The sequence below is a fragment of the Megalobrama amblycephala genome, linkage group LG15 (genome assembly GCF_018812025.1).
Source record: "Megalobrama amblycephala isolate DHTTF-2021 linkage group LG15, ASM1881202v1, whole genome shotgun sequence".
Classification (NCBI taxonomy): Eukaryota; Metazoa; Chordata; class Actinopteri; order Cypriniformes; family Xenocyprididae; genus Megalobrama; species Megalobrama amblycephala.
Window position 1 is genome coordinate 20,507,079 of NC_063058.1, and position 24,218 is coordinate 20,531,296.

Genomic DNA, 24,218 nt, shown 5'->3' on the forward strand with positions numbered 1-24,218 from the left:
GTCTTTAAACTCAGCCCTTTTGGGCAAGTACACGTCAACATCACCTAAAACTAATATAGCAAATATACCATAGTAATTATATACCATAGTATTATATATTTTATATATAAATACATTTGTTTAAAAGTTTGGGGTCAGAAAGATTTTTTTTTTTTTAAAGGTGCCATCGAATTGAAAATTGAATTTACCTCGGCATAGTTGAATAACAAGAGTTCAGTACATGGAAATGACATACAGTGAGTCTCAAACTCCATTGTTTACTCCTCCTTATATAAATCTCATTTGTTTAAAAGACCTCAGAAGAACAGGCGAATCTCAACATAACACCAACTGTTATGTAACAGTCGGGATCATTAATATGTACGCCCCCAATATTTGCATATGCCAGCTCATGTTCAAGGCATTAGACAAGGGCAGAACGTCTGGATCTGTGCACAGCTGAATCATCAGACTAGGTAAGCAAGCAAGAACAATAGTGAAAAATGGCAGATGGAGCGATAATAACTGACATGATTCATGATAACATGATATTTTTAGTGATATTTGTAAATTGTCTTTCTAAATGTTTCGTTAGCATGTTGCTAATGTACTGTTAAATGTGGTTAAAGTTACCATCGTTTATTACTGTATTCACGGAGACAAGAGCCGTCGCTATTTTCTTATTAAACACTTGCAGTCTGTATAATTCATAAACACAACTTCATTCTTTATAAATCTCTCCAACAGTGTAGCATTAGCTGTTAGCCACAGAGCATAGCCTCAAACTCATTCAGAATCAAATGTAAACATCTAAATAAACACTGTACTTACGCGATTAGACATGCTGCCTGACGAACACTTTGTAAAGATCCATTTTGAGGGTTATATTAGCTGTGTAAACTTTGTTTATGCAATGATAGAGTCGAGAACTCTGGGGGGGTGGAGAGCGCAAGCATTTAAAGGGGCAGCAGCCCTAAATCGACTTTGCCCCAAAATAGGCAGTTAAAAAAATTATTTAAAAAAAATCTATGGGGTATTTTGAGCTGAAACTTCACAGACACATTCAGGGGACACCTTAGACTTATATTACATCTTGTAAAAAAACGTTCGATGGCACCTTTTAAAGAAATTTCTTTTTTTTTCCAAGTATGAAATAAGTTGATCAATAATGACAGTAAAGACATTTAATAAAGACATTATAATGTTACAAAAGATTTCCATTTCAAATAAATGCTGTACTTTTGAAATTTCTATTCATCTTAGAATCCTGAAAGATGTATCACAGTTTCCACAAAAATCAAGCAGCACAACTGTTTTCAACATTTATAATAAGGATCATGTGACACTGAAGACTGGAGTAATGGCTGCTGAAAATTCAGTTTTGCCTCACATGAATAAATTACATTTTAAAATAGACAATTTCACAATAGTATGTATTTTACTGTATTTCTGATCAAATAAATCTTATGCCTTGGTGAGCATAAGAGACTTCTTTCCAAAAATATTACTCACCCCAAATTGTGTGTGTGTATGTGTGTATATATATATATATATATATATATATATATATATATATATATATATATATATATATATATATATATATATATATATATATATATATATATATATATATATATATATATATATATATATATATATATTTTTTTTTTTTTTTTTTTTTTTTTTTAAACGTATAAATATGATATACTTAAAGGGTTAGTTCACCCAAAAATGAAAATGATGTCATTAATGACTCACCCTCATGTCGTTCCAAACCCGTAAGACCTCCGTTTATCTTCAGAACACAGTTTAAGATATTTTAGATTTAGTCCGAGAGCTTTCTGTCCCTCCATTGAAAGTATATGTACGTTATACTGTCCATGTCCAGAAAGGTAATAAAAACATCAAAGTAGTCCATGTGACATCAGTGGGTTAGTTAGAAGTTTTTGAAGCATCGAAAATACATTTTGGTCCAAAAATAACAAAAACTACGACTTTATTCAGCATTGTATTCTCTTCCGGGTCTGTTGTCAATCCGCGTTCATGACTCCGCCTCTTCTTCTTCTTCTTTCCTGTTTTACGGCGGTTGGCATCCAGCTTATTGGTGCATTACCGCCCCCTTCTGCTCCGGAGTGTGGTTCACGACTCTGCAGTGACGCTGCTGATGTAAGACGCTGCTGACGTGTTATCCGGTGCGCACGAGCTTCATTTACAGTCTGAGGGAGACGCACGCTGTATTCAAGCTATTCTACATTGTTTGTATTTTAGTATTGCTAATTTTTTTTAAATGGTGCGTAAGTGTGCATGTCGCGGATGTCCTAATCGCCAAAAACAACCACGGCGACGTAAAACCAACGCCGACAGATGAAAGGATTCAATGGAATCAATTCAATGGAATCAGTTCAATGGAATCAATTCAATGGAAAGGATTCCAGAAGAGAAGACAATGCTGAATAAAGTCGTAGTTTTTGTTATTTTTGGACCAAAATGTATTTTCGATGCTTCAAAAAATTCTAACTAACCCACTGATGTCACATGGACTACTTTGATGATGTTTTTATTACCTTTCTGGACATGGACAGTATACCGTACATCAGTGGCGTAGCCAGAATTTTATTTTTGGGGGGGCCCATCTAAAAATGAGGGGGCCGCTACTATAATATATAGTAGTCAATATATAATATATTGTAGTCATTATTAGTGTCATATATATATATATATATATATATATATATATATATATATATATATATATATATATATATATATATATATATATATATATATATATAATATAATATAATGACACTAATAATGACTACAATGACACTAATAATTCTTAACTTCTAAAAGAAATGCAAAATCAATCGGTAGTTATTAATAGAATAACGAGACATAAACCTTTACATTCAATCGCGTTTGGTCCCATTTATATTTGATCACAGTGCATGCTACATAATATACAAACTTTTGCTCTCAAAGTGCGCACATTTGTAGAAATACACGTTTACCTCAGATTTCATTAGATAGAATTTATAGAACATGTACGCAGAGTTTCATAATTACAGAGGTCATAAAATGTAGCTTGCTAGGGGGGTACGGGGGCATGCTCCCCCGAGAAAATTTAGATTTCCTTGGTGTACATATGTGCATTTTTAAGACGTTAAGGCCAACAAATCGGACAACAATAGCTTTAAAACTATGTCAACAAATGCATGCATGCACAGTTTTGAGGCAGCTTTAATAGCATGTTTGGCAATTTCATTTTCAAACGACGGTCATTGCTCGTAGTTTCTATTGCGCTTTTTTAAAGCTATAATAAAGTAATTATGCAGCGCGCGCCGGCGCATTTGCGCATGCAATTCTTGAGTGCGCGCCACGAGCACAATAGCCTATAACGGCTCGTGTTATTTTTTCTGAGTTTTACCGACATAGGCTTACATGATCTCATCTGATCTCTTCTAGCAACATTAAATCCAGGAGAGAAGACAATTCTAGAGAAAATGCATGTTTGATTTACATGGAACAAAGTTTGAGCACGCACAACCGCACTCGCAATATCTGAGCGAGAGCAAATAACGCCACGGAAACTGTCTCAAATTAACTATAATGACGAGAAGAAAGATGTGTGCGCTGCAGTCAGAGGTTCTTGATTCTCTAACGACTTTTTATTGGTTAAAATGAATGGAGAGTATCTGAGCTCGAGCATCCACCGGATTTCACTGCATTGAGATGCGCGTCCTGGAAATGGGAAGCCTCGGGTGCGGCTTCACATTGACACTCACCGCATAATAACGAAGTCTCACGCGCAGCATATGCATCAGTGTAAATCAACATAAAAAATAAAAATCGCTCGGAAATCTGGGGGGGCCTGCATGTTAATGAGGGGGCCTAGGCCCCCTCAGGCCCCTCCGTGGCTACGCCACTGCCGTACATACATTTTCAATAGAGGGACAGAAAGGACTAAATCTAAAATATCTTAAACTGTGTTCTGAAGATGAACGGAGGTCTTACGGGTTTGGAACGACATGAGGGTGAGTCATTAATGACATAATTTTCATTTTTGGGTGAACTAACCCTGTAATTTATATTAAATATAATTTTTATATTTTTTATTATTTCTATTAATACTTTTTTTAACACTATTAGGATAAATTTACCTTCCTTTTCCAGCATCATGAATATACATTAGTCCAGATTTTTAAAAACTATTTATTGCATACTGTTTCACATACTTTACAAAAATATGCAGTATACAGTATATAGGGGTATGACGAGATCTGATATTGCCACGACGAAGTGTGAGGTTGAAATTAGTATAGAATATGCCACCGCTACATTTACATTATGCCTCCACTTGTTTTTCTTTAGGGTAAAAGTTGTAGAAGCTCATAATTCATGTACAGTTGGGTCTGAAGAGACTCATGAAATCATACAGGAGAGAAGACAGTCAGTTGAGTTAGTGGCAAACCTTTTACAGTGCTTAAGTATTGTTGTCTTTTACTGCATATGATAATTCATACTCAGAAAGTAGAACTGAAATGACATTCATTACAAGATGATTAGTTAAAACATTTAAAATGCACCTGCAGACTATTTTTCTAGTCATGTATTTTGTCATTGAGGATTTCTTAAAAATACTGTGTAAAAATCTCATCTCGTTCTCGTGACACAACTGTCTCGTCATACCCCTAACAGTATGTACTGTGTAGTAAGCAGTATGCTGCTATTCCATTCTGAATATAGCCGAAGTGTTGCAGTACTTTTGATTTTAATGAAGTAAGTGGAGAATCTCCAATCGGTATTCACAATGCCGAACAACCGTGTTAAAGTTGAGCTGCAGGAATTGTGATTGAGGTCAGTCATTAAACAGTGATTATGTGGAGCTACAGAGCTCTGGATTACAGATGGCATAACTAGGTTCCCCTTTCACTCCTCATCAAATAATCGAATATGAACGCAAGTCAGCACTCTAGCTGCAGGCGGCGAGAGAAGATCAGCGGCGACACCAAACAGTGCCTGTCCGCCTAGAACCTTTCATTTAACACCCCAAGAGTGGCTGCATTGTGTCCATTCAGGGCCTTCTTACCTCTCATTACTTCAAATAGATTCACGCACCATGCCGTCCATGTCTTTTATGTGCCCTCGGGCACATTCACCGTAGCTGTCGGGGTCAGGTGAAAGTTCAGTGCACCAGATCACTGACATGCAGCAATCGCACTGGGCATGTTTACGTGTCAGCTCACTCTCTCCGGGGCATCCACGCGTGTGCATGCAATGTGCACAACTTCCCTTCCGATTAGCATAACCCTGACTTAATTAGCATGTAAACGTTGTCTTGAATTAGCGGTTTGTCAATTTCTCCCTCTTCATTATGTTATTTAGTTTGTATTTGTGAAAGGAGGGGCAAGCTGCATAATTATTTGGACAAATTGTTTCTAGCAGCACAAGTGACAAATTCAGTCAATTAAAAGTAATCTACATACACAATGAAAATCAGTCACTCTTTACAGAATTTCTGGAATATTGAAATGTCTTTTGCACTCCCACTGATCCATCAAAAAGGCTGAAGTCTTTATCAATTGACACAAAACCAAAAATATCACAAGTAACTTTACATAAAAATAAAAATACTAAGTATACTTTAAACCCATTAACACATTTATTGACATATCACTTAAGACATACTGATATATAACTTTATTTGGAGCATTTCTTTATTGCACAATGCACATTTCTTAATATTATGCCTGAAATGTGTTACTGTTAATAAGGATCATATGATCTCTGTATAATATCATTATACATCTTTAAATGCAGCATATTTTATTTCTAGGTTTAACTAAGCAAAATGAAACTATTTCCAGGTCCTCCTGGTTGGGAATCTCTTTTTGGAACGTCATCCGTCCTGTACCCCACCTCTAATGTTTTGTTCCCACATTTCCCCCACTTCACTTCATAACTCCAGAGGCAACTGCAGCTCAGTGAATGCACTTTCTAATAGGGCCGTCGATGACACACAAAGCTTTTGTTGCTGCTAGTGTTTTTTTTGCGAGTTCATGGCCACAGTGGTGTGAGTGTCAGGGTGAGGAGAGGTGAGGACTCTCTCTGCATTCTGTGCCCGGCAGCGCTCACTCCGAGCGGGGGAACAGAGGACGCGCAGCCCCCCTCCTCATCAACCCCTCCCGGCATGGCTGGCTCTGTCACTGCCTGCTAGGGTGAGATGACTTTACCTGCGGGCTGTGCTTTTTGAAAATCGCTCGCTCTCTCATTCTCAAACACTCACTCACTTTCTCTCTCATTCCCTCGTGGAAAGAAATTGAATTAAGCACCCAGATACGGCGAAAGCTCTGAGTTATTTGCTGCATTGAAGCTGTGCATGATGTTCGGAGCTTCATTTGCTCTTTTAGAGCTCTTCAGGGCAGCTTGGAATGAATGTAAAATACACAGCATACAAATATTTGAAAATGATAATTCAAGTAAAGGAATGTGATACACAGTAATACTTATTTGGGGACTTGTTATTCACAGACCTACACAATGTATGTCGGTTTCGCATGAATCGTTTTGATATGCAGTTAATATTGATTGAATGTTCTTGCCATTCAGATGCAGCAGCAGGAACTCGCCCAGATGAGACAGCGGGATGCCAACCTCACAGCCCTTGCCGCCATTGGACCCCGAAAGAAACGCAAGCTTGACTCTCCTGGGGCCTCAGCAGGTGCAGAGGTAAGACCCTCGGGCCCTTATTTATATGGACCTCCACACTAAGGTTCATATGGGCAAATGCCAAGTAGATAAAAGCATGTTAGCTCCTGAAATGCAATATGTTTCTCTCACAAAGTCTTTAAAAATGGATTCTTCAAACCTAGAAAATGTTAAAAAAAAAAAAAAATAGACTATAAAAGTAAATCTTAAGATTAAATTGTGTCATTATCATTAGCACATTTTTTTTAAAGCATTTTCTAGTTGCAACAGTGACTGGGCAACTGGGCTTGGTTGCATTATTATTTTTCCCATTCATTTGGTCTAACATTCATTAATAAAGAGAGAGAGAGTTCAAAGCCATAAACCAAACTAACCAGCTCTGTGATGGTTCACAATACAAACATGAACTGGAATAAAGATTGTACAAGATTGTGATCCACTTAATGTCTTTTGTGAGGAAATGAACTACAAAGCACTGAGATCATTGTCAAAAAACAATGGTAAAACACATATTTTTGCTTTGGTAACCTGACTGTTGCACTCACAAGCGTATAATATATGGCCATAATAAATGCCCCAACCAGTGACATGCTCAATGGGTTTTTTGCTTGGGCAAAGCTTATTTGTGCTAATTTAGTAAATCAAGCAAGTGTCATTTCAGTTCTATGTAAATACTGTGACTTCACATGCTGCCGCCCATGGCATATTATCAATAAGAGATGTGCCAGACGATATCGCACATAAACGATCATTACCACTATTAACATTAACAGTAGGGGCTGCCTTCTAATGACCCGCCACATGGTTTAGATCTTCGCTGTACTTGCATTGCAACAATCTGCTGCTGTGGAGGGCACTAAATGTCCCTTTATGGAGAGCATAAATAACCAAATAAAAGCATTATTTCTGCTCTATGAATGCACTGCCGACCTCTTTCACTATGGATTACCTTCATCCACCCACATAAAACATAACCAAAACAGATCAGCAAACACAACCAAACTGATTACACAACTCAGGCTTTCCCAGATGTCTTTTTGTTGTCCCAGGTAAGAGCGTTTGCATTCAGTGTGTCCAGAATGAAGGCAAGTAGATGTCTTCTCTCTTCATTTTCATCCCATCATTTCTGTCTTTCACATCCAACTCAACGTTGCCTTCGGCAGTGCCTCCCCCAACATGTGCACAGAAACTCGCGCGCACACACACTGCCTCGATGTGGAGGAAAGTGAATATGACTTTTCTAAAGGGGTCGGTCCTCGCCCAGAGGTCCATGGCTGGGCCTGCTCTGAAGGGTCCAGTCAGAGATTTCATCACAGCAATGTGCCTGAAGGGCAGCACGGCCCGGAGCAGGAGGCAGCCATGTCATAATGGCTCCACTCATTCTTCCCCCACCCCCGTGTCCTGACAGCAAAATACCTCGTCCTTGCTCCCCGTTCGCTCTGTGCAAGCTTCCTGCGGTGTCTTTCTGCGGGGAACTTCATCGGGGACGTAGAGATAAAATACTCAAGTTCTTGTTTGCAGCGGTTGAGGAAAGGGCACAGTTTTTTGCTTGCCCTTTGTCTGGCCTTGACGCCCTTGAGGCGGTTTGTTGTTTGATTGCTATTCCGTCTGTCTTTGGGTTGATGAAGCGCTTAGGCCAGAGGGCAGCCCTGCAGGACTGCCCGAGGGTAGATTAGTCACAAGGGCAGGTGATGAGGACGTTCTGAAGGGCGAGTTTTAGGGCACGCTGTAATAAAGGCCGCTGAGTTCCTGTGGGCCTGCATACCAGACTGAGCCTGGGGGCAGATCACACATGAGGGTTCAGAGTTGAGCTGTTCTAACATGGGCAGCCCATATTAACATGTTCATCCCAGTCCTGAGGCCAGGGGGAAGAAGAGGACAACGGATTGAGAAAGAATCCATGTGGAAAAAGAGGAAGAGATGTTTTCATATTGTCTGGTGTACTTCTTGTACTATTATTTTTGGTTTTTTTTTGAAGATCACCATGATTCTTGACACAAACTAACTGTAAGCATTTTCTTGGCCTGCATGCGTTTTGTAAGTGTAACATGGGCTTTAACTTTCAGTTTGATTTGTGAATCAACACGCCTTCATTGTGTTCCAAACCTTTATGATTTTCTTCTCTGAAACAAAAAAACTAATTGAAGATACGGATGCACAATTGATCAGTACTAAAATTTGAGTTTCCGCATGCATTCCGTAACATGTTGGCTTTAACTTTCAGCTCAAGTTAAGAAAAGCGAGTATTGTGAGAAGGAAAAATGGAGACGAGAAGCAAGAAGAAATGTATCTCTCATACAGAAAAGGAGAATGAATATACGGTTGCCCTTCCCTGCAGCAGAATTAACAGGCATCACATGGAAAACAATCTCAGCCCCGGCTATGAAAGAGAGGAGAGGGCCATTAAAAGCAGCCTGAAGGGATGGACTGGACCCAATATCACTAAAGCAAGCTCTCACTCACTGAAGTGAGGGCTCGCTCACAGGCAAAGAACCGTGCAGAGTTCTATAGCCACAATTAAAATCTCCCCCTCTGCCAGATCGGCCAGAGGGCAGAGACTGAATGGGTGGAGGGAGGGGAACGTGGGGGCAGACATGGAATACCAAAGGCAGATTGAAATGTGTAGCCAGTAATGAGCACTACCAAAGCACAGCTTTTTGCAGCAGCGGTCTAAAGTTTAAACATTACCAGTCATTGAACAAAGTGTGGTTGTTCTGTATGTGTCGTTAAAGGGACCGTTCGTGCAAAATTTGAGTCATCGTTTACTCACCTTCATGTTGTTCTAAACCTGTATGACTTTCCTCTCTGCAACACAGACAAACTGTGTATAGGGATGCACAATAGATCAGTTATGTATATATTTACGTTTATGTATTTTATCTATCAAATATTTTGTTTATGCTCATTTACCCTATTTTTACATTTAGATTACCTTCATCTAGATTATCGTCTAACATTTACTTAAAGGTGCCCTAGAATCAAAAATTGAATTTACCTCGGCATAGTTGAATAACAAGAGTTCATTACATGGAAAAGACATACATTGAGTTTCAAACCCCATTGCTTCCTCCTTATGTAAATCTCATTTGTTTAAAAGACTTCCGGAAAACACGCGGATCTCAACATAACACCGACTGTTACGTAACAGTCGGGATCATTAATATGTACGCCCCCAATATTTGCATATGCCAGCCCATGTTCAAGGCATTAGACAAGGAAAGGCAGTATTAACGTCTGGATCTGTGCACAGACAAGGTAAGCAAGCAAGGACAAAAGCGAAAAATGGCAGATGGAGCAATAATAACTGACATGATCCATGATATCATGATATTTTTAGTGATATTTGTAAATTGTCTTTCTAAATATTTCGTTAGCATGTTGCTAATGTACTGTTAAATGTGGTTAAAGTTACCATCGTTTCTTACTGGATTCACGGAGACAAGAGCCGTCGCTATTTTCATTTTTAAACACTTGCAGTCTGTATAATTCATAAACACAACTTCATTCTTTATAAATCTCTCCAACAGTGTAGCATTAGCCGTTAGCCACGGAGCATAGCCTCAAACTCACACAGAATCAAACGTTAACATCAAAATAAATACTTTACTCACATAATTCGAAGCATGCATACAGCATGCATGATGAACATCTTGTAAAGATCCATTTGAGGATTATATTAGCTGTGTGAACTTTGTAAATGCACTGTATAGTCGAGAGCTCGTGGGGCAAGAGGGAGCGCGCCATTTAAAGGGGCGGCGCGCTGCAAAAATCAGTGTGTTGTTAATGATGGCCCAAAATAGGCAGTTAAAAAAATTAATAAAAAAAAATCTATGGGGTATTTTGAGCTGAAACTTCAGACACATTCAGGAGACACCTTAGACTTATATTACATCTTGTGAAAAAGCAATCTAGGGCACCTTTAAAGTTTATCTTTAAAAACACTCTTCAATTTAAAGCCGGCATGAAAATAACCTGTTTTCTAAATACGTGTTGTTGATCTTTGTGAACAATTTATCTCTGTAATTTAATTTTTGCAATTTTGACCTCGTAATTTTTGATCACAATTATGACAAATTTCTTCTGGCGAAGTATGCCAGACTTCTCCAATCATTTAGTCAGCTTAAACTGGAAAAAAAGGGGAAAAAATCAGCTGCAAGCTTGCATTCAGATCTGACTCCATTCAGTCAGCAACTGATGGACCGGACGTTCCATCCTACAGTTTTTTTTTTTTTTTTTCCCCGATAATCCGTTTTGTTCAGATGTGCGTCACAATACGGAAGAAAAGATTTATTGCTATTTGTTTCATTGCGACTTTAATCTCAAAATCAATTCATTTTTTCCTGAATTCACAATTGATCTTCGCGTTTTATTTTATTTAGACAAAATAATAGAATTTTAATACCAGTGCATCCCTTAATTGCACATTGTCCAAAGCTCTTTTTTCATAATAGGCACTGGCACTGTTAAACTTCCAAATAACAGTCTGTATGACTCGTGCACCATATTTCAAGCCGTTGTAAGCCATAAAATATCTGGGGGTTTTTGTTGTTTTTTGTGCAGGGAAAAGACTACATTTTTTTTTTTTCCCCTCATTTTTAGATGTCTGTTCCTCAGGTTTCCAGTAGGCTCCTATTTTCTGTCCCCTACATGCCTTAACCTTGGCCTACACATTGTGCTTTATCTCTGTGGTTTGTTACCGTTGTATAAAGTTGGATCATTAATCTAAAATTCACACATATTCTCTTGTTTCCTGTGGCAGATTTTGCCGGTTGATTGGAGCTCCAGTGTTTTTTCATGCACGGTGATGTGATGAGTCTTGTGTGCGCTATCTGTGGGTTATCTGCATGTGTTTTGACATGATAAGAAGGAGCATGAAGAGTCTGTTATCAGTTTGTAGGGGTTGCGCGGAATAACGTAATGCCAAAAATTGCCTCTTTCTGACCCCAGGCTACCACTGCAAGAAGTGGAAGGTCTTTGTTAGTGGTTAGGGCTTTGTAAGAGTGATGATGTGTTCTGTTTTTCTTAATTTTGTATTGATCAAGTCATGCTTTGACAAGCAGTTTTTCATTCAGTATATTAAGGGAGGTTAAATTGGGTTTTATTTGTCGACCCAGAAAAATCCTACTGAAAAGGATTGTAAATTGAGGGCTAGTTACCATCTTGTTGTCTTCATTAAATTTCAACTGAAGATATGTCAGAAATAATGAAATTTTTAGTTTTTACTACTTTTTTTTTATTAATTGGAGCCAGATTTTGCAGTGATGTTTTTGCAAATTGCTTTATGCAGTGAATGGTGGTTTTATAACCCTAATTTATGCATGAAATATTTCTTTGTAGATTTGGATGTTATTGCTGTATGATTTATTTCGGTAAATATACATAATGCTAATCTTTTCACATACATCATTGATAATTTTTTACCCACAACACGCATAGTAGATTGCTTGCTTAAAGACACAAGCAATGTGTAACACTTGATGGATTTACTCAAGTTTGTACAGGGAGTTGACAAATGGAAAATCCCTTGCAGTGAGTAGCTATGATCAAATGGAGAGCAGGGCCTCCAGAATATTTTCAGTCCTTCTTGGAATACTGTTATAAAAGTCTTGATGTGTGAGGAGTGGAATATTGCATCATTCTCCATGAGGAAAAGCGCCTTGAAGGATGAATGAGATGGAATTTGCTATTCCTACTGTGTGCTCGAGAACTTCACATGATGGTTCGGGTTTGATGATGCTCAGATTGGGAACTTGGTGAGACCATAAATGCATTTGACCTTATCTTGGCTTGAAATGTAACATCAAACCATTATACCTGTCTGGATGTAGGAGAAAAAAAGCATGGCTCTGAAGAACATTACTGTTCTTGCACCAAATTAAGCATCATTTTTTGCAATTACCGCAGCCCTGCCATATGTTTCAGCTTTCATGACCAGTTCCTGTTCAGCGTGTCTCAGAGTACTTTTACTACCTACTGTTTCTTGGATTGTGATCATCTTGTTTGTGTAGAAGCTTTTTTTCTTTTTCTTTTACCCGTTATGGCTAATGAAGATTTTGTGGGATGTTTGGTAAAGTGAATAAGGTGATCTACATTCAGTTCCAATAATAACAGCACAATAGACCTCAAAGAGAAACGTTTCCAGCCATCAACTCTTTTAGAATGCAAGTACATGCTTTTCGCCAGCTTATAATGATGCCCCTCTATTTTGCCCACATCAATGAAAAAGCATTCGGCTCCGTCAACAAAGTCAAGCCTTTGGCGCTTTTAAGATGCCCATCTCAGAAATTAATTACCTCCCTTGTTAATCTTTGCTAATTAAAATTGTAAGTTTATTGGTTCATGATGGCCATGGAAGGACAACACTCACCAAGTTCCCTCCAACTGCAAGAGTTTTGTGAAAGTTGGCTTTAGTGACACCAATCAGAACAGTACGAGACTCTTTTGGATTCATTGGTCTGATATAGCTTTTGAGACGAGCGTTTTTACCTCCTTTTTTCAAGAATTTTATTTTGTACCAACATATGGTGACAATCTTTTGTTTGTTCTGTTTTTTTTGTGAAGAAAGAAAACAGTTGGTCCAAGATTAGCTGCAGAGGTTGCCTACATGTAGACTAATCCATTAGTGTGGATAGGTTATTGGCTTCCTTTCTGCTGCTCAAATGGAAACCCATTAACGGAGGTAATGTGTGCCTCCGGCGAAGCCCACGGCACGGAGGCAGTGGAGGGTGTATCTCTCATGGAGCAAACACACACTGGTGTTTAGAAGACTAACAGTCTCCTGAACCGATGAGCCAAATATTTCTTTCACTGTCACTTTTTTTTTTTTTTTGGCGTTAATTTTTTATGCTTGTCCTCCTTTAACTCTTTTCTCTGTCTTTTACTCTATGTATCTCATATTTTCAACTGTTTTCTCTTTCTCTCTCGCTCGCTCGCTCGCTCTTTTGCTTTCTCCTGACGCTCTCTGGCTGACACTGGCTTGGGTACAGAGTCACATTGATCTGTGAAAAATCCTTCAGGCAATCATGAAATATTAAATTCAAGTCGTACTCTACCACTTCTCTCCTTTCTCTCTTTCGTTCCTTCTCTCTCTTTATCGCTTTCCTTCCCGATTCGCCATGTCCTTCCTTGCATTTAGTTTATTCGCACTGCATTTCATCAGTTGGAACAAGTTACAACCTTGCATAAGTCACACAGACCGATCTCTATCTGCGTTTTAAGCATTTGCATCTACATCTTTAATGTAAACACCTTTCTGTAGTTTATTAACCAGAACAGTCATTCGCAAAGCACTCTTATTCAAAGATTCAATAGTATTTGTTGATACGATAAAAATATAACAAAATGGTTGTCTAAATCGTTTTTATAAAAAAAAAAAATGTATATTATATTTTACATACACCATGAGTGTACGTTTCCTCAGTTGGTAGACACAATTGTGGTTGTGAATGTGTATACCAATTGAGGAAACGTTGATTTTGTCGATTTATATATTTTTGTTCCTCAATTATATATACATTGTGGTTATTAATTTCTTTCTTAATTTTCTTTTTCTTTGAGTATTTGTATTTTTTAGCTTAAAGAGTAAAAACATCAACAAACTGAATCTAAATGGTTATATACATTGTCTTGGATTTCCTGTGCTTAATTTTTTTTACGTTTTTCTTTCTCCCTCACTGCCAGAGATCTCTGGTTGGTTGTGTAAATAATCTGTTTCATATTACCGCAATGACCCTGTGTGTATGTAGAAGCCAGAGGGCTATTGGCACCATCTTGGCTTACCCTCCTGATTCCCTCAAGCTGTTCAGCTACCATTACAGCTCATACTATTGCTCTTTATACATTTTGTTTATTCTGGATTGAAACGCAGTAGGCGTGCATTTTGCAAATCGTAATGTAACAGCAGCATTGTTTATGTTAAATCCATTCCATTGATAAACAAAATGTCATAACTTATTTTGAAAGCTACACAAAATCGGTAATAGTGGAGACATTCAAAATCCATTCCAGTGTAATGGAACATTTTTTTTTTTGTACTCCAAACTAAACGAGTGTTTTAAAGACCATCATGCCACAATCTTTGTTGAGCTACTTCATGTGTTTGTATAGCATCGCCCTCGAGCTTAATGTGTACCTTGTAGCCATGTAAGCTGTTGACAAGTGCTCTTTTTTTATACAGGCAACACAATGTGGGAGAGCTGTTTGAATTGCAGGCAGATGTAGGCAGAATGTTCGTTCTCCCGCAAGTGCTGCCTGAAGCATCCCGGTTCTTTGTGCTGAGAGAGTGAAACAGGGCGAGAAAGGGATCTGCTGTAAAATGTGTGCAGAATATTTGTGAATTTGCACCGTGGATATTTACCACACAAATTCGACAGACGTACATTGTCAGTGTCATATTAGACACTTAAATAATGCTTAATCCTGAAAAAGAGAAAAAAAAGAGTTGGAGAGGTCTGGAGATGTCAACTCCTACAGCCCGGATGAATCACAGTATGTGGCATCTTCTGACATTCATATCTGACCCAAGTGTTTGGCGTACATGCTGCACTTTTGTTTTTACTGAAAAGACTTTCTCTTTTTGGCTGTTATTAACAATAATTGTGGCAGATTTGAGAAGTTCGTATATTGATAAATGCTAATGATGGTTATCTAGTCCATTGACTAGAACCTGTGCCATATCTAGAGACCAGAGACTTGGGATGGGTTCTTTTAATCAAGAAGAACACCCTAGAAACACCATAGCAACCACATACCATGGTAAAAACCACCTAGAGGTGAGTTTCTGAAGCCAACTATGGTCGCAAATTCCATCTTTACCAACACAATTCAGCAGAACTTGCGACTATAGTTGGCTAACAATGCTTTTGGGAAACGCACCCAGAACAGCTAGCATGTTATGTGGTTGTAAGGGTGTTTCCAGGGTTATCTGGGTGGGTTTTACCAACCGCATAGCAACATGCTAAAAACCACCTAGAAAAACTAACATGTTATGTGGTTGTTAGGGTATTTCTAGGATTATATGGGTGTTTATTTAGCAACCACATTGCAACATGCTAAAATAACCCCTTAACTTTATAGCAACATGCTAAAACCACTCAAAACACCATAGAAAGGCAATAGCAACCATAGTTACCCCAAGGTTTCTTCAAAGGAACTAGTTTTGTCTATTCCATTAGTGGCTGAAGATCTCAATTTGATTTGAAGGGGGAAAAATCTGAAAAGAATCAGGTGGCGTGTTGTGATTCAGGGTTTGTAGTAGTATCTTCATCAGTTTGACAAGAATGCATACACTTTGCTGCATTTTGTTGTGTCTGTACTTAATTATGTGGTGAGGTAATGATGGAACACCACAAAGCCTCACATGCTCTTGTTTTGGTTGGGGCCGCAGGCCTGGATTTTATCCCAGCTCTGCCCCTCAGCTCCTCAACTTCACTGGAGGCAAAGGAACTGCAGCTTTGCCACTATTTCACTAATTAGAAAATCCCCTTCCCTACAGCAAGACTTTTTAATTATGTGTAGTGTCAACTACTTTACAGATTTAATCCATGGTTACTACACACTGAACCACAAACTAGGATTGTGTCATAAATGGGCTGGAAAAGTGACCATTGTCTTAGTGGATTTCGTAGCACCATCTTACACACTTAAAAATATAGGTTCCAAAAGGGAATTTAGAACTACTATTTTTGGTTCCCCCAAAAAACCTTTTAGTGAACAGGTCTTACGAGAACCATTTTTTCTTAGTGTGAAGAACATTTTAATAATCTAAAGAACCTTTTTCCACTATAAAGAACCTTTTTGTGCAATTGAATAGTTCTATGGATGTTAAAGGTTATTCATGGAACCATTGATGCCAATGAAGAATCTTTATTTTTAAGACTTTAACTCTGGATCTTCTGCGAAGAAGACATTGTGGTTTAAGCGGCCTGTTTTGAAGTCCAACCATGTCCCTCATAGTTTTGTAATTGCACAAGGTTAGACGGTCCTGAATCAAAGTAAAAGACTACCATCAAAAAGCCGGATAGTAGAGGGTTAAAGTGAAGTGGAGCAGGGTTGCGTAGCCCCGGGCGGCAGTTCTGCAGAGACTGGGCTGTGTTCGTGCAGAGGCAAGGCGAGTCATTTCCCCAAACGCTGGAGACACACAGAACCCTCAGGCACTCTCTAACCTTTAGAGGCCAGAAGTGCTCACAGTCGTTTGGAGGAATAAGGTGGAGTAATAAGGTTTTTTTTCTCTCCATTTTGTCTGGAGAGGGTTTTCTCTGTGGTGCTTTGGTCACTTTGAGTTGAAGGGCTTCTCAATTCTAGGGTAGCTTTGGCGCAGAGCTGCTTCTTGCATGACTTGTACTTGTTTGGAAGATTTTAAGACCTTTACATCTGGTTGAAGGATTTGTTTCATGCCGTTCTGCTCAATTCATGGCTTTCAGAGACCTACAAGTGTAAGCTGCCTCATCTCTTCAGGGTTTGGAGTCAGTTCCTCTGGAGGTGTTTGCTGTCCTACACACAGTGAACACGCACTAACACAACTCAAGGGTTTACAACACACTTTAACCCTAATGACACTCGAAAAAGATAGCTTGTGCACCCTACACATTCCACTCCACAGCTAATGTGGTTTTAAAAAATACATTTCTCTCAGTGCCTGGGGCATGTTAATGCTCACATCTGTAATATATTCATCCATATCTTTACACATTTATGCAGGCTTAACAAGCTCCATCTCTAACGCACCACTAGGATAGTGGCAAAATGCCTTGAGCGTGTTCACCCACACATGCTAACTGTGAAACGCAGGCTTCCTGTACTGCAGTATCGAGTCTAGCAAGTAAAACTGTCTCTTACTAAAGGCTAGAGTTTTTGGTGATTACATATTGGATTTTTTTAAATGACTATATTTTGCTTCTTGTTAATATTTTATTAGTGGTCAACGATTAAAAATGTAGTTTAAAACGGAAGCGGCAAGTTCTTAGAAATTTACTCTTCATATTCATTATGGTTTTCAAAAACTTTTATATAATTTAAGAAAAGTATCTATTTAATGATATAAATGTCATGTTGTGTAACCGCTATTGGTGTGACGAGACGGGTATCTCACGAGACGAGATGAAACTCGAGATTGAGTTCACGAGACGAGACAAGATTTTTTACACACTATTTTTAAGAAATCCTCAATAGCGAAATACATGACTAGAAAAAATATTCTCCAGGTGTATTTGAAATGTTTTAACTAATCATCTTGTAATGAATGTCATTTCAGTTCTACTTTCTGAGTATGAATTATCATATGCAGTAAAAGACAACAATACTAAAGTACTGTAAAAGGTTTTGCCACAAACTCAACTGACTGACTTCTCTTCTGTGTGATTTCAGTCTCTTTTGACTTCCTAACTGAACTCCTTTCCACAAACTGATCATAGAAATAAAAACAGTATAAATAAAAATGTTAACACTTTACAATAAGGTCTCATTTATTAACATTAATGTATTAACCAACATCAACTAACAATGAGCAATATATTTGCTACAGTATTTATTAATCTTTGTTTATGTTAGTTAATAAAAATAGTCATTCATTGTTAGTTCATGATAGTTCACAGTGCATTAACTAATGTTAACAAATGAAACCTTACTGTTTGTGCTTAATAAGATTAAGAGAAAACTGTTATTCATTTTTTATGGTAACACTTTACAATAAGTGCAACCATAATCGCACCCTTTCAATATTCAAAGTGCAAATAAGACCAATTTTTCTTTGATACAGAGCTAAGAGATGGTTACAACTACACTGGCCAGCCTAAAATATCTTTCATATTGAGAGATATTTGCATTCATCAGGGAGCCGCTTTCAAAATGCGGGGTATTGAAATCGCGTTTGAATGCGCGCTCGCGTTTACTTTCACTTTCCCGATCGTGCGTAACTCTGTGAATATGGAGCGGCGGCGACCGTTATCCAACTGAATTAAATGTTTTTTATTTAAATACAAAGCAAAACGATAGTGGAGGCGTAATGTAAACGTAGTGGTGGCATATTCTTTCCTAATCATCCTAACACTCTGTCATGGCAACATCACGAGACTACTTTTCGCCTCGACGAGAAATCTCGTCACATATTAGTCTTGCGAGATCTCGTGACACGAGATCTCGTCACACCCCTAGTAACCGTGATGTAAAAAAGTAATAACATTTTCCTAACACCTTGAATGTATGCGAGTGTAGACATCCTAGTTATTGTTTGAATAGTTTTTAAATGTTTTTCAAGGTAAAATGTCTACAGATATCATGAATTATTCATGTCATTTATTATTCATATTTTATTTTATTTCAGCTTTTATTTCAATTAACAAACAGCATTTCTAATAGTTTTTCACCAACAGTACTGGTTGGTTGCACCACATGTCACCACCTGCAGAAGTTAGGTAATTTTAATGTTTAAGAGATTAATATTTTAATGAAATTGCTTTTTTAGCCTAGAAATGGAAATTTTGCCAAACTATAGCTTTTCCTTTCAAGAGTTTCATTATTTTAATGAGAATTTTTTTCTTTGTTTTAATATATGGATTTTTTTTTTTCACCCTAGCATTTTGGACATTTATGCACACTTAAAAAAAAAAAGAAGAAGAAAAAAAAAAAAAAGAAATTAATCTTAATTTAAAAAAAAAAAAATGGAAAAACATGTTCATTATAGAAGAGGTGTATTCAAGTCATTGCATGTATGAATCAATTTTTTTAAATAAGATCATGCCATTGACCCATTTATTTGAAATCCCCAAATGCAGTGGGTCTGTGTTTAAGACCTCATTCAAAAGTGTTTGTTGATTTGCTGACTATTGCGTGGCATTGAGTCAGATGCTGAAATCTCGCACTAGCTCGTTACGTTTTTATCACACACACACACACACACACACACACACACAGAATCCAATGCTCGGCATTGATTTCAGGTTTATTTAAGTGTGTGCAATATGTAACCAGAGGCTTACTATCACTCGATCACATCTTGTACTCACTTCCTGGAACGGTCTCTTCTGGGTGTGGTCATGAGTGAGAATTTTGGCATTAATCTCTGATTTCAGTTTTGTGTTTCATTCTTCTCTTAAAGTGCTCCTAACAATTTTCGAATAATAATCTAACATTAATGACATACAAGACCACGCACGACCTGCCCGCGTAAACACGTCGTGAGCTTTGCCAGCCCTGGGTGTGTGTGAGAGTCGGAATCATTCAGGGTGTGTAAGAGCATGTATGAGGGTGATATAGATCCCACAAAGCTGCACGTTGTTTCTGTAGGGTGTGGTGTGCGTTTTGTGCCCAGAGGCCATCTTACACCTTCTCACGTATACTTAGTATTCAGTGAAGGCTGGAGACCCTAACCTCATTCCAGCCGAGTGATGTCACGCTACAGACCCCCTGTACGGCTGATGAATACAACAACATGCGATCTTCCTCTCTCCTCCAGTAAATTGGATGTAAGGTCTTTCCCCTCAAGGTGGACTACTGTGGCGTCAGCTCCTTTTCATCATCTTCACTAGTATTTTATTTGAATGATCTTTGTTTTTTGCAAGAGTTTCGTTGTGATCTCACTCTTTCCCACTCACATTTGTTTGAGTCAAATCTGCTTTGAGATACTGTAGTTGAGATCAAAAGTCTGCTGCCCGGAGCATGAGGTGTGGTTCTCTAGCCTCGAGCTGAGAACAGATGATCACATGTTGGGCAGGTGTGCTGACAAACACACAAAAGCACAAAACCAGAGGATCTTTGATGACTGCTAGGGAAAAAAAAATCTAATGTAGGCCAGACTGGTTCGTCTCAGATTTAGGTAGCACAAAGACTTCATTTCTTTGCTTCTTAAATTTTGGGTTTTATTTGATTTTATTCATTTTTTTGACTCATTTTTAAACCCAAAACCTTTTGACACAATCTTTTTTTTTTAACACAAAACAATCTGACGGAATCTAGTCTTTGAAAATAAATAGATTTTTTATATAATTTTATTTCTTATTATTATTTTAAGTTAAATACGAACACAAAATAATGTGACCTAATCTTTGAGAATAATAAAAAAAAAATGTTTTACTATTATAAATGTAACAAAATATTTCAATCCAGTCTTAAAAAAAAAAAAAAATACATTTTATTCATTTCGTTTTACTTTTTTAAATTAAATGACCTAATCCAATCTTTGAGAATTATAAAGTTGTTTTTCTAGCTTTGTTTTATTTTTATCATTTTATTATTTAAAAAATAAAAGAATTTGTCGGCGCCGATGGCCTCATGGGCATATAGCGCCAATGTGCTTCGGCGACCCGAGTTTGAGTCCCGGCTCGTGGTCCTTTCCCAATCCCTTTCCCCTCTCTCTTGCTCTCTCTCTCACTTTGCTTCCTGTCTAATCACTGTCCTATCATAATAAAGGCAAAAACGCCAAGTCATATACAGTAAAATATTGGCAACTGTAAAATAAATCAAAGTCAGACATTTTAATAAATAGTAACATTTATTAAAACGAACAATTTGTCTAATTTCTTTTAAGTAATTCAGTGTGTTTGACTAACTCTGGTCTGTTTATGGTTAACCCTTAAATGCATACCTCGGGTCTTTAGTGACCCGGGACGTCATTCACTACCTTCCTCCTCATTCATTTTTTAAAGTTAGACATCAACCTTCTTGGTATTCCTCAATCAATTCATTATAAAGAATATAACAAGAAAAAAAATCATAAAATTATAAAAGAATGCCTATTTTTGTATTCATTTTTTGTAAAAATTGTTTAGGGTCGCTAACGACCCGAGGTGTGTATGAGTGTACATATATTTTTCCTGCACAACAATAATTGAATCTTAAATGATGGAATAAGTGCAATTCACCTTTATTCCACAAGGTGGCAATGTCTGAAACACAATGCTGAAGTGACGACTCGTTCAGACAGAAAACGAAATAATAAGAGAAAAATGAAATGGCTCAGCGATTTACTGCAGAGCAAGTACTGAACGCAATCAAATATGACTGTAACTGTCACTGGATGGATCTGGTGAAGCTGTTAGCAATCGAAATATTGATTTTGAAGATGTTGAAAATGATATAGTTCTGAGAATGTTTGAGATTGCAAATGGGCTCATATTCATGACCTCAAACATAAAACTAGCCAATTATTTGCTGAATTTACTGGGAAATGAGCTCTGACGAGGACAGTGATGATGGCATAAAAGATATGCTCAAACTGAGCCCTTTAAAGCTCCAAAAGGTAATAAAATATGATTTATGTTATTCTTCTGTAATTGTTACTCTAATATCAGAGGAGTTTTATATTATCGCGACAGGTAGAGATCCTTCCGTGTTAGATATAGATCCGGGTCGATAAAGACCCGAATATGTAAGAATGATTGGCGAAACAGTCATGCATTTAAGGGTCAAATAAAATAAAAATAAAATCTAGAATTTAACAGCCTTCTTGATGTAGAAACTGTTTATTGTCATCAATCACAGACTTGACAAACATTGACCTAATGAATTCTTTCATTATTCCCCTTCAGCTTCCTGCGGGCTCCTCTGGATCAGCGGCCGGTTCTACCTCATCCTCCACGTCCTCGGTTCGGCAGACCCGTCAGCGCATCACCCGGGTCAACCTCAGGGACTTGATCTTCTGCATGGAGCAGGAGCGAACCACAGCCAGGTCCATGCTGCTCTACAAGGCCCTTCTGAAGTAGCACTGATCCAGTGAGATAGATGAGATCATCCACCTTAATGGTACTCCACCTGCTTGACTCTCAGTAAACGTTCAAGTCTTCCTCTCCTTCTCCACATTCATCTCCAGTTTGTGCCTTCAGACTCACCTGTGGCATGAACTCTTTGATCAGTACGAGCGTATTGCTGTGAAACTTCCAAACGTGGCCGTTCTGGAGATGAGAAGGTTCTGGAAAAGCGTGTAAGGCGGCGGCGGCTGTGGACACCATGTGATTATCCCCTTTGGGTGACCCTTTTATGGTTTTACTTCCCCTTTGTTTTGGATTAATGAGCCATCATTTTGAGCAATGTTGATCTTTTTATTCATTAACTTGAACTCGGACTGATTTTACGTTTCAGGATAGAGATTGAGATTTGTTTTATATAAATAATGGCTGGACTTGTTTTTAACCGAAAGCCTCATTTGCAATAGAGACACTGGAAATGTGAATGCAAAGTTTTAGAGGTCTAACGAGTCGGAAGTATTTTTAGTAACTTATAAGTAGCGCATCTTTAAGTCTCTGAGGAAACGTGTGGATGTTTTTGGGGGGGTTTTTTGTTACAGATTTATGCAAAATGAAGAAATTCTGTGTTGTAAAACACTGACTGTCTTTCATCCTATTGGATGGTCTTTTGAAATTCAGTGACAGTTTTGTCTCGCACACTCAGTGTGGGGTTATAGGTGTGTACGGTTTCACTAGTGTCTGTTAAGTATACTGTGAAATGGTGCCTTATGTGGCCCTCCTGGGGCACCATTGTTTTTGAATCAAATCAACGGCATGGAATTATCTAATATGCTAATACTAATATGCATCGCTTCAACAACGATTCTAGAGCAGGATCTCTCGTAACTTATTTGTGGAGAAATGGCAGGTTGTACGTATTGTTAATTTGACCATTTTTTTTTTTTTTTAAATACGTTAAAAATGGGGTGGCTTTGACAGACTGCAGTAATGATTTTAAAATACTAATAATGCATTTTGGATCCTGTACTTTTGTGTATGAAATTCAGTTTCACTATAAATTTAGTATCTGTCATTGGGCATTATTTTATGTCTGAAACAGCAAATATTTGTATACTGCCCTTTATGACTTGTAGTAGGAGAGGAAATGACATTGTTCGACATGTACCTTTTGGCGTTGTACAGATGTATGTTGGGAGACGGTCAACGTTCATGTCGTGTGCAATGATTCTTTTGAGATCTGAGGCAAATTTTTTTTCCATCACTCAGATTTGTTTTAATTCATATTGTTTGTGCTGACATTTGGACAAACAGTATTGTTGATCAAGGGATTGTCTTTTGTCTAAAAAACATATCTATTAGAATTTCTATTTTTGCTAAATTTAACAATTTTTGAATGTTTGGTTGGTTTGAAAAAAAAAAAAAGTGCTCATCTCTATTAAATTTGTACTTTTGTAAAAGAATAAAGTTCCTAATTATACTTCTGGTATGACTTTCTGTGATGTTTGCCAATAGCTAATGCTCTAATTTATGCTGTTGACATAACCAGCAAGTAAAGGATCAAATAAATGTGGCCTGATTCCTGGGACAAGCTTTATATAAGGGGTTAGTTCACCCAAAAATGAAAATTCTGTCATTACTCACCCTCATGTTGTTCCACACCCGTAAGACCTTCGAAATTTCGTAACACTTACAACATAACACAGCCTCGTTTACTGAAATCACGTGACTTTGGCAGTTTGATGCACGCTCCAAACCACTGATTCGGAACAAAAGCTTCATGAAGCAGTGTTTTGAAATCGCCCGTCACTAGATATTGTTGAATAAAGTCATTATTTAGTTTTTTTGGTGCAC

The 24,218-nt window shown here is 37.8% G+C and overlaps 1 protein-coding gene across 3 annotated transcripts in view; it reads left to right on the forward strand.

Moving 5' to 3' along the window:
* si:dkey-219c3.2 (transcription initiation factor TFIID subunit 4) overlaps positions 1-24,218 on the forward strand; it is a 60,870-nt gene that overhangs the window by 35,490 nt on the left and 1,162 nt on the right. For 2 of the 3 annotated variants that reach the window (XM_048159285.1, XM_048159287.1), the window contains exons 13-14: positions 6,592-6,711; positions 22,212-23,844. In XM_048159285.1, the coding sequence (XP_048015242.1) occupies positions 6,592-6,711; positions 22,212-22,385 (294 nt within the window). In that variant the 3' untranslated portion in view covers positions 22,386-23,844. Of the gene's footprint in view, positions 1-6,591; positions 6,712-22,211; positions 23,845-24,218 lie in introns of those variants that run through there. The other variant, XM_048159286.1, reaches the window with a different exon arrangement.